The following is an 11775-nucleotide window of genomic DNA, read 5'->3' as shown; positions in this document are numbered from 1 at the left end:
TAACTCGAGGTATACTTGTATAACTATTTTCGATTTATCTACATCCTCATCTGTAATTTAAAATCATCTTATTAATTTTTTTATAAACCAAATACACTTTTTCTTTCTTTATACGTGATATAAAATTTAAAAACTGTAATTACGAATACGATTTTTTGACGAACAGTAGAAAATGTTACAAAAATGCTTGAAAACGGGAAAACTAGCTACTAACCAAGTAGATACACAAACATCTCGCCTAACGGCGACTCTCACGCCAACTATTGGCAACCTGAGTCATTAACCGAACTTGAGAGTGCAGCGCAAGGACCAGTATATCTATCGACTCTGGTTGTATATATGTACAGTACCGTACATATATATATATATTGATTCTCTAAGATGGCTACTTCACTAGTGCTCCTAGTGGCGACCTTGTTCCATTTTGATGTGAACAGATTTCGAAGCTAAGGTACCGTACTTGGTATGTTACTGGTTGCTTTTGTATAACAGTCAATTTTTCGAACGGTTGAACGGATAAATTCTGTTTTAAACTCGTTCTCTATGAAAAATGTTCTTTTGTTGTTGCATTTGTTCTTTATGAGAGATTTTATAATTGTCCAGTCATTTTTTTTTTACTTTTTTTGATCTAATGGTCATTTTAATCAAGCCCGTCAAGTCTATGATAGGGCAGCAGGATGACGAGGGATGGATTACCCGAAAAGTACCTGGGGTTACTTGATTTATTCAGATTCATTTCTGGATCCTCAGTGGTTAGCCATCACCTTGATAGCTTGGTATCCGGTTGTCTCGTCAAATTATTAGGACCACGTGCTGTAACGATTGCATGGAAGGATTTCTGAGTTAGCTAAGAATTAAACGTAAATTAAAATTGAATTCTACTTTACAAACATCATATAAAAGTTTATTTTACCCGGATATTTTTCTTTCTAATATTTTTTGCAGGTCCATTTTCGTTTGTAATTCCATTACGACCTATACTTTGGAACCACGAATTAATTGCAAAAAACTATAAAAACAATATAAATCAGGACTTCCCGGCAAGTAAAAAAGTCACTAACTGACTACATATATAAGAATCATAGTTGCCGATTTTCGGAGATTGATTTCTCTCTCCGCCAAACACCTGTAGTAATTCCGAATATTTCGTTCGTTCGCTTTCTTAGGTAGTGTGCAAAATTTCAATATCTTCTATAAAGCGATCGCCGAAATAGAAGCAATCGAAAAGTGTAAAAATCGCCAAAAAGGTTGTATTTTCTTCTCCTTTTTTCATCCGGCACTGCATACGCTCGTAGAGAAAAGTTTACTGGGTCTAGAAAGCTCAAATTTTAAACTTAAGCTTTTCTTGTTATCAGTGAGGTGCTGGCAAAACTCTGGGTCGATAGGTCAAAGTTTATGTGGGTTTCCCCATAGAGCTAATTCAGTTTTATAGCTTAATTTTATGCTTAAAAGAATAAAATTACATGGAAACAAATGAATTTTATTCAAAGAAAAATTCTTAAAAATTTTGACCATCTAAATTGTCATAAATTTTTACTTCGCAAAATTTTTTTACATCTCGAATGTTTTTTTTTTTTTGGTTAATTCCCTTAAATAGAGTAGCCGTATTCTTATTGTTTAACTCTATAATCCTTTATGTCAGATATTTCGTATACAAAAAAAAATATCTAATAGTTTAACCATGCACAATTTATTAATCAATTTTCTCTTTTACAGTTCATATTCATTTCGGGTTGACGTAAAAATGCATGTATAAAAGAGAAAATTGATTAATAAATTGTGGTGGTAAAACCATTAGATATCTTTTGTTGGCTATATGAAATACCTGACATAAAGGATTATAGAGTTAAACCAATATGTGTAACAAAAATGAAAATGCATCAGCACATGTCAGAAATATCTGTTAGGTGACAAAATTTGTCATTTTATTTTCTCCATTTGAAATACAAAATCATATAAATTATAAAGTCTCATGCAGATGAATAATGTACCGTTCGAGACATACGGGAATTTCGATAGTTGACGAAATGGAACAAATGCACAAAATACTGAAAATTTTAAATTCTGTTGCTAGAAGAAAGAGAATGAAGGAACGTTGACTATGGTATTTCTTGAGGGTGAACTAGCATCCGTCGGTTTGTAGAGGACGACAAATTCTCGCTCTGCCTGCAGATTTATACACGATGTAACAAGTAGCCTTGACGATTCGACAGTCTTCGTCTTCATCTTCGTCAAAATCGTCGATAATGTCTTTACAGCAAGACGGGCGATACTTTTTCCATTTCTTGCGATCGCAACAATCTGTACTGTCTTCTGGAAGAATTGGTTTTGGATCGCAACATGATGGTCTAGGTGTGACTAGTACACCAGGCAAACTTGGAAAGCCGGGCTGTGGAACACTTGGCACAACAGGTCTCTGAGAGTCTATTCCTGGAAAAATGGGAATACTAGGAAATCCGGGAATTTGGATTCCAGGTTGTGATACTGGAGGAAGAGGTTGGCCGGGAATACTAGGAAATCCTGGAATTTGGATTCCAGGTTGTGATACCGGAGGAAGAGGTTGGCCGGGAACACTAGGAAATCCAGGAATTTGGATTCCAGGTTGTGATACAGGAGGAAGAGGTTGGCCAGGAATACTAGGAAATCCAGGAATTTGGATTCCAGGTTGTGATACTGGAGGAAGAGGTTGGCCGGGAATACTAGGAAATCCTGGAATTTGGATTCCAGGTTGTGATACCGGAGGAAGAGGTTGGCCGGGAACACTAGGAAATCCAGAAATTTGGATTCCAGGTTGTGATACTGGAGGAGGAGGTTGACCGGGAATACTAGGAAATCCAGAAATTTGGATTCCAGGTTGTGATACTGGAGGAGGAGGCTGGCCAGGAACACTAGGAAATCCAGGAATTTGGATTCCAGGTTGTGATACGGAGGAAGAGGTTGGCCAGGAATACTAGGAAATCCAGGAATTTGGATTCCAGGTTGTGATACAGGAGGAAGAGGTTGGCCGGGAATACTAGGAAATCCAGGAATTTGGATTCCAGGTTGTGATACTGGAGGAAGAGGTTGGCCAGTAATACTAGGAAATCCAGGAATTTGAATTCCGGGTTGTGGAATGGGATCCACTTGTCCTGGAATACTTGGATAGCCAGAGATTTGGGTACCAGGTTGTAAAACAGGAGGTGTTGGTTGTCCTGGAACACTCGGATAGCCGGGAATTGGGGCACCAGGTCGTGAAATAGAAGGGATACTAGGAAAGCCAGGAATCTGGATTCCAGGTTGTGGAACAGGTAGACCTGGCTGCCCTGGAATACTAGGATATCCAGGAATTTGAATACCAGGTTGCGAAACAGGAGGAACTGGTTTGCCTGGGATGCTGGGATATCCAGGAATTTGGATCCCAGGTTGTGAAACAGGAGGAACTGGTTGACCTGGAATGCTGGGATAGCCAGGAATTTGGATCCCAGGTTGTGAAACAGGAGAAACTGGTTGGCCTGGAATGCTGGGATATCCAGGAATTTGGATTCCAGGTTGTCCAACTGGAACACTTGGTTGTCCTGGAATACTTGGATAACCGGGTTGTTGAACAGAAATTCCAGGGACAGAGGGTCTACCTATGCTTATTCCTGGTTGACTTGGAATTCCTGGAACACGTGTTCCAGGTTGGGGTGCAGAAATCCCAGGAGTAATAGGTCTTGCTATTCCTGTACCTGGTTGACTTGGAATCCCAGGACGTCCTGGAATTGAAATACCGAGTTGTGAAACAGAAGATCCAATTCCACTTTGACCAGTAGCTGTGTATGTTCTTCCAGAAGAATAAGCACCCTGCAACTGGGATTGTGCTTGACCTCCACTGTCACCACCTCGCGCAGAAGCTGATGCTCCTCCTTGGAACCCATCTCTGCTAGTTACTTCTTTTCCTGAAACTTGGACTTGAGATTGACTAGATGACAAACCAATAGATATTGCTTGTGAAGCAGCATTTCCTGTTTCTCTTCCTCCCTGTGTTAAAACTTGTAAACTTCCACTTCTGAATCTGCCTTGAGCACTACCAGATGATGATCCACTTGGTTGAGCCATTTGAACCTGACTATGTGCAGAACCTACAGTATCCACAATAGCTCCAGAACCAGCTGCACTACCCTGTTTATTACCTCTTACTTGGCTTTGAGTATTACCCCCAGTAAATCCCGATTGAGCTTGTGCTGAAAATGATCCATTTCCAGCATGGCTTCCTTGTACTTGAGTCTGAGAATTTAAGGAATTCAAATGACCAGCAGATGCTGCTTGTGCAGAATTACTCTCTGCACCCACTTGAACCTGTGTTTGTGAAGCAGCTCCTCCACGACCATCTCCAGATACTAAGCGCATTTCTTGAACTCCTGGAACACTTGGAAAACCAGATACAACCCCAGGTTGCCCTGGAGCAATTACAGATACACTTGGGCGGCCTGTAACAACTCCTGGTATCCCTGGTATACTTGGCACACTGGGAATACCTGGTATAACCCCAGGTGTGCCTGGTTGTCCTGGAACAACTCCAGGCAGTCCTGGACGGCCTGTAACCACTCCTGGTATTCCTGGTACAACTCCAGGTATGCTTGGAACACCTGGTACAGCACCTGGAATACTTGGGAAACCAGGTACAACACCAGGTTCACCTGGTCGGGCTGGAACAACACCTGGGACACCTGGGACAACACCTGATATGCCTGGGACACCTGGTACAACATCTGGAATACTTGGGAAACCAGGTACAACACCAGGTTCACCTGGTCGGGCTGGAACAACACCTGGAGACACCTGGTACAACGCCTGGTATGCCGGGACACCTGGTACAACGCCTGGTATGCCGGGACACCTGGTACAACGCCTGGTATGCCCGGGACACCTGGTACAACACCTGGAATACTTGGGAAACCAGGTACAACACCAGGTTCACCTGGTCGGGCTGGAACAACACCTGGGACACCTGGTACAACGCCTGGTATGCCCGGGACACCTGGTACAACACCTGGAATACTTGGGAAACCAGGTACAACACCAGGTTCACCTGGTCGGGCTGGAACAACACCTGGAACTCCTGGTACAACACCTGGTATGCTTGGGAGACCAGGTTCACCTGGTCGGGTTGGAACAACACCTGGTATGCCTGGAAAGCCTGGTACAACACTTGGTACACCTGGAAAACCTGGTACAACACCTGGTATGCCTGGATAACCTGGTACAACACCTGGTATGCTTGGGAGACCAGGTTCACCTGGTCGGGTTGGAACAACTCCCGGTATGCCTGGAAAACCTGGTACAACACCTGGAACTCCTGGTACGACACCTGGTCTGCCTGGGACACCTGGTACAATACCTGGAATACTTGGAAAACCAGGTACAACACCAGGTTCACCTGGTTGGGCTGGTACAACACCTGGAATACCTGGAACTCCTGGTACGACACCCGGTATAGTTGGGAGACCAGGTTCACCTGGTTGTGTTGGAACAACACCTGGTATGCCTGGAAACCTGGTACAACACCTGGTATGCTTGGGATACCTGGCACAACACCTGGTATACTTGGGAGACCAGGTTCACCTGGTCGTGTTGGAACAACACCCGGTATGCCTGGATAACCTGGTACAACACCTGGAATACCTGGAATTCCTGGTACGACACCTGGTCTGCCTGGGAAACCTGGTACAATGCCTGGAATACTTGGAAAACCAGGTACAACGCCAGGTTCACCTGGTTGGGCTGGTACAACACCTGGAATACCTGGAACTCCTGGTATGACACCTGGTATACTTGGGAGACCAGGTGCAATACCTGGTTGGCCTGGGACAATACCAGGTATTCCTGGGATGCTTGGGATGACTCCAGGTACTCCTGGGACACCAGGTACAACTCCAGGGATCCCTGGGTATCCAATACCAGATATTGGTGGTCCAACTGGATATTTTGTAAAGTTACTTATAAAGTAAGGTTCGGTTCTGGGACCTACTCCGAATTGTCCTCGAGTTTCGACGCCTCCTCGATAGGAGCTTCCGGCAGTGAGACCAAAAGGTTGTTCCAGCCGATAACCTCCACCATGGGTGGACTGAAGAGAAAACTGACCAGAAGTACCTGGACCAGATATCGAGGGTTCACCAGGAAGGAGAAACTTGTCAGCAATCGGACCCGTTCCTCTCTGGTCGATCTATAAAATAAAAGAAAGACGTTTCTTCCAAATTACGAATGGTTAACATCGCGTTTTTACATTTACCTGATATTGGCGCAAAGCTTGTTTCTGAATTCCATCCTGCCCTACTTTACCAGACGTCACCGTCTCGTGTCCGTAATGAGCGTAATTATTACTCTGATGTCCGTAATGTCCATATGTACGTTGCACAAACCGTCCGTCATCTTCGTTCGCGCTTCTTTTCGACCTGTCTATCGAAAGAAAGAAAATAACACAATTCAAGCAGTGCGGTAACCAAATAGACAGCAATTTGACAAATATAACGACAATGCTCTCGGGCATCTCGCAACCTCTGGCGTGACCGCTCTGGATTGAGGTCATACCTCAAACTAACCTCGAAATGTTCCCTTTCATCCAATATCTACTCTACCGAGTTTTTCGGGTATTGTTCCTTGAAGAACTCTTCAGAACGCGTGTAATGCATAGATCACTCGACACCTTTGATAGGTGTGACCGTCTAAATGGTGTAGTTAATTAAAATAATATATATGATTTTTCAAGATAAATATTATGTTAACGAGCAATTATTTATTGTGACATCATCATAATGCCAGGCTACAATTTTTAATCATATTTTAAATTTATTTAATTTAAAATATATGTATGCTCTCCACCTCAAATTAGTAATGTCATGCCCCTGTACATCATACTTTTCCTTTATCAATAGAGTCGTGCCAGTCATCTATCTAATACCTTTCGGGGATAATTTTTTGAATTGAAATAACATGACTTCCGGTTTACACCTGATGTTCGTATACAGTTAATCGGGACCTCCTGCTCCCTAAGGTTTCCATATCTGGTCTCATTTTCCATCTATTACGCCCACGGACATACTTTAGCAGTTTTAGTGCCACCGAAACACTTTCACGTAGGTTTTCTACCCTAGTAAGTATAGTATTGTATATATGGAAGATTCCTTCTTTTTTGACATTCTCGAAACTTCAGAAGCAGACTGATTTTTCCCTCACTAAATCTAAAATTTTAAATTTTTCCTCTAAAGTGAGCACTTTATGGCTATTCTTTTATTTATCATCCCTATCATTGCCTTTTGGAGCTGCGTTTACTTAGTGATTAACAAACATGGCTCCAAAACTTAATTAAGTAATTAGTTTAAATGAAACAAAGAGAAGTACCGATATCTCGCGGACACGTTTATACATACGGATCCCAGTGTTCAGTGCAAAACAAAAAAAGCGAGCCGCATTTCCCAGAACAAGGACAAGAGTAACCTAATTAGACAAAAACCTCATAGACAAAGTTTAAACGGTACGATTTATGATATACCAGTACAACACTTCTGTTTTCTGTTTATAGTTATAAATTATAAATGCTTTGTTCGAAATTATTAGTTAAAAGTGAAAATTAATTAAATTTATGGATAGACATCTTGCTTAAAAATGAATTTTTCCATAAAAAAATAATACTGTAAGATTATGAGACGGAATTATGAATAAAATAAAACATAGGGAGGACTTAAAATTTGATATTCTCTCACCAAGAGAAGTGCTACTATTATTAGTAATTGAACATTCTGTAATATGCATAAGTATATAGCGAAAAATAACATTGTTGTTTAAATTCATTACACACATGACATACGCAATCATCATATTGTCTAAATAACATTATTTTGGAAAGGCGACTTAAGGTAGTTATAGAGAAAAGACAAGATTCAGGACTAAAACCTCCTCTCACTCACAGCCAATTACAGGTGGGAGACTTAATGTTTGCTAGGGGGAACTACACGGCATTTGTTGTTTCTTAATCAGCGCAACTATAAAATTAAAACATACTACATAATTGCAGCGCAGTATTTTTCAATATTAAATAGTAACATATATAATACTCTTTCATCCCATTAGAACATAAGGGCAGATAGGACCAAATCTAAAGATGTAATTCTATAATAAATAAAATGTCAAATGGATATCGTATGGACATAATCCCTATTGTTCCTACCCGGATCCGTCCCCGATAGAACAATATACTAATATTAGGAACGTCAATGTTGAAAAACTGGTGCAATACTATACTACAGTACTATAAAGGTTCGATGTAATTTAGCCTCTATATTCGTGATTTCATATGCATTAATTTCCATTGACGTAATACTTGAGATCGAAGATAATGTTAGAAGAAAAGAAAATACTACAAAAATTATATAAGAAAATACCAATTTACAATATACATTAATTATTATTCATCAGCTTCCCAGGAAAAAGTTTTCATACGAATATGTAATATCATGTATTTCTCTGAAGTGTGATATTTTTTCTTTTTTATGATATTTACCCGAACACAAACTACATTTAGATAATTTCACATCTTTATCATTCCTGTCATAGTCCTTTTTGTGCTTCTCTTTAATATGTATATTTAAGCTTTGCTTATGATTATGTTTAAAATTACATCATTGTCGCTGTTGGCTGTAGCGGGCATAATTTAGAACTAATGCTCTTTCAGGGGCTAGGCTAGCTTGTTATCGTCGCTGGTCTGGGAGGTCGAACTTAACGAAGATTTTAACGGTTATTGGCCTCTAAAATATTTTTAATTAAAGACTCGTCTGCACCTCGAAAATTTAGTCCTTCGCCTTTTTTCTTATAATTAATAATATAAAAGTTATTTTTAAAATAAAATCTGTTAACAGCCCGGAAACTTACTGGACCGGTTGCTGGATTTTTTGTATATTAGAGAAAATTAATTGAAAGTACTTCTTAGTCAGGATTTTTCTGTAATTTATTTCTTTCGAAACGAGACTTTCGGCTCTTTATATATAAAAAACGGTTTTCGTTGGTTTAGCGCAGGGCTTCTTAAACTTTTTTTTATTCACGACCCCATTTATGATTGTGATTTTTTTCGCGACCCTCCCCCCAAAATATATATAAAATAAAGATATATAAATATTTTGCAATATACATATAAAATACAATGAAAATATACATACATATTGAAGATATATACAAATTTGCAAAAACAATAATGGTGTACTACCACAGTTCACTCTTGTGTTACAAAGGAACAGAGACAATTGAATACACTGAAAAGCAACAACACTACACTAGTTTACACTACAATCAGTGTTGCTGAATCGTTGTCTCGCTGCACCAGAAGTGACACAAAGTGCAACTCACGAAACGTACGACACAAAGCATGCCATTTTCAAACTCTCACAAATTATTTTCAATATTTTGCATTAAAATCTCGTGACCCCAAGATTTCGCTAAGCGACCCCAAATGGGATCGCGACCCATAGTTTAAGAAGCCCTGGTTTAGCGTATACGGTTAAGCCACCGACCACGCGGTTGGGCGTGCGTCGCGGCGCTGACTCATCTGGTGTCGCTTCCGCGCGGAGGGCGCGACGCGATTTGACGGTAGAGAAAGAGAGAAACTCACTTTTTCGGCGGACGACGACGGAAACCAGAAGACCTCGGCAGAAGGCGGCGATCTTGTCCCCGGCCAGCGAAGAGACCCGAAGCTCCGACAGGGTGCGATTCTTGGCGTAGAAAGTGTCCGTCGACTCGATCCCCACTTTCTTGTTCTGCGGTGGGAAAAACCCACCTTTAGTCGTCCGTCTCGCGCGCCGCCCGCCCGCGGAGAAGCGCGACTCACCTGAAGCTCCCGAAGCGTTTTCTCTTCCGACTGCAGCGTTTCTTCTTCCATTCGAGCCAAGAAGCATCTTCCGGCCGACCCGTCCCTGAAGGCGATGGTTCTCTGAAAGCGTCTCATCACCGTAGTCCCGGCTTTTTTTCCGGAAAGCGGAAGGACCGGTTGCGGGCCGACGACGGAAAGAAGTTCCATCTCGCGCAGCGGAGAACGGGCCTCGGCCCGCCTTTCCGGGCAAGTTCGAGAAAGAAGCGCTTCTTTTCCGCGGCGGTCGGATTCCGGGGAATCTTCCGCTTTCCTCCGCGTGCTGGTAAAACTTACCCGTCGAAAGTCGTAGAGGGTGGCGGACGGAAGCCGGGATCCCGGTCCCCGACTCTCCACGTACTCTGTCTGAAAGAGGAAGAAGCTGAGACCGGCGGCGGGAGAAAGGGTCTTTCCGTCCACTTACCTCTTCCCTGGGATCCAGTAGCACCCGGACCGGAAAAGATCGTCCCCCGTACAGATGAGTCACCTCGAACCTCTGAAAAATCCCGGAAGAAGCAGCTTTAACCACGGAAAACTCTTTCGCCGCGCCGCAATTTTTTTGCCGTAAATTGGGACCCGGGTGGCAGGTTCGTCTTTAGTTAGGGAAGCCGGCGGCGGAAACTTCCTCTAGAGGGAGTCCGACACCGGTAGTAAACCCGGTCTGTCTGGGAAATCCGGGACGCCGCTTTCCGGTTCCGACCCAAAAGAGGCCGGGTGGGAAAAGTGGCGAAATCCCCGGAAGTGCGGTCTGGAAAGCGGCGCTTTCTCCCGGAAGAAAGGGAAAGGACGACCTCTGGGACTTACCTGCGGCAGGAGGGCGGGAGGACGGGAGAGTGCGGCCGCCAGCGTCAGCAGCGCGGGCATCCAGCGCAGGTCCATGGTCGATTGCGACGCCGACCTCTCGCCGTTTCCTTTTATCCGCCGCGGGAGGCGGAGGTCGAGGTCGACGCCCGCCGCTCTCGGATTTCTCCGGGGACGAGCGTTCCGGATTCCCTCCGCCGCCATCTTCCGCTTTCGTCTCCGTTCCGGGACAGGGCGCCCTTCCTCTCTTCGCCTTCTCTCTTCCCAAAGGGATCATTCGTCCCTCCGGCTCCGGGGGTAAAGGTCACCGCCCCACGGGTCCAGCCTCTCGTCTCCCTCCATCAGTTGCCGCAGATTTTTCGCTTCCGAACAGGCTGAGGGGATGGAAAATCTTTTTTGGGAGTCGCCTCTTCTTTCCCAAAAGCGATCGGATACTCGGTCCCCAGACAGATGCTTCCCCTCGTCTGCTCTTCTGTCGGCATCGACGCCACCCCGCCTTCCGGAGGACTCTCCCGTTTACCTTACCAAAACCGAAACTCGACTTTCGTTTTCGCCTTCGTCTCTTTGCTTGAGTGGGAAACTTCCGATTTCCGGAACGTCCAGTGCCTCGCCGGAATTCCCTTTTGGAAGCCGACCCTCGTGGCCCTTGCCGTTTCGGTTCCTGGGCGGTGGTGTTTTTCCCACGATTTTTTCCTTTTCCTCTTCCCGGCCGTCGCGCCGCCGTTCCTTTTTACGCGTCTGGGTTTCTCCGCCGGTTTTTTGCTCCCCTTCCCGATCCTTTCTTATCTTCGGTCTGTCCACGTGTTTTATCCCGCATTTTTCTTCCGTTTTTCCTTCCTCCCTGGGTTCCGCGGCCGACTTTTTTAATTTTCCGGACGTAGGGAAGGAACGTCGGGGGACGGAAGGGGCGGGGACGGCCGCAGAAAAAGATGGAGGAGAAAACGGAAAAGCGTCGTGAGAGGTCGAGAGGGCGGCTTTTATCTGTCGGGCCGTCAGTCGATCCTCCGCTAAAACGGGTCAAGGCGACTCGACTCTATTTTCGTCGCTTCCTTCTTCTACGGGTCGGAGGCGACCTCGACCCTTCCCTCGACTCCTCTCTTTTCTCGGCGTCGCCTTCGCTT

The 11775-nt window shown here is 43.9% G+C and overlaps 1 protein-coding gene across 1 annotated transcript; it reads right to left on the bottom strand.

The window, feature by feature from the left end:
• Positions 1 to 1912: 1912 nt before the first annotated feature.
• LOC136990098 (collagen alpha-2(IV) chain-like) lies at positions 1913 to 11159 on the bottom strand. Its single transcript, XM_067288454.1, has 11 exons — positions 10658 to 11159; positions 10278 to 10349; positions 10151 to 10219; positions 9836 to 9937; positions 9620 to 9764; positions 6251 to 6417; positions 5545 to 6184; positions 4910 to 5476; positions 4719 to 4829; positions 2943 to 4688; positions 1913 to 2910 (listed from the first exon to the last, which is right to left on the bottom strand). Exons 1-11 carry the CDS (start codon positions 10856 to 10858, stop codon positions 2123 to 2125), a joined length of 4608 nt encoding a protein of 1535 aa, XP_067144555.1. The 5' UTR covers positions 10859 to 11159; the 3' UTR covers positions 1913 to 2122.
• Positions 11160 to 11775: the final 616 nt, after the last annotated feature.

This window comes from Centruroides vittatus, unplaced genomic scaffold (assembly GCF_030686945.1).
Source record: "Centruroides vittatus isolate TY-2023 unplaced genomic scaffold, ASM3068694v2 contig_1309, whole genome shotgun sequence".
Classification (NCBI taxonomy): Eukaryota; Metazoa; Arthropoda; class Arachnida; order Scorpiones; family Buthidae; genus Centruroides; species Centruroides vittatus.
The sequence above is the reverse complement of the archived record's forward strand: the minus strand, read 5'-3'. Positions and strand labels throughout refer to the sequence as shown.

Excerpts from the sequence above, each read along its gene's own strand:
- LOC136990098 (XM_067288454.1), bottom strand. The coding sequence starts at position 10,858 with ATGGCGGCGGAGGGAATCCGGAACGCTCGTCCCCGGAGAAATCCGAGA. Across the intron at positions 10,220-10,277 it reads TACTGGATCCCAGGGAAGAG|ACAGAGTACGTGGAGAGTCG; the intron begins GTAAGTGGACGG and ends TTCCTCTTTCAG. Across the intron at positions 9,765-9,835 it reads AAACGCTTCGGGAGCTTCAG|AACAAGAAAGTGGGGATCGA; the intron begins GTGAGTCGCGCT and ends TTCCCACCGCAG.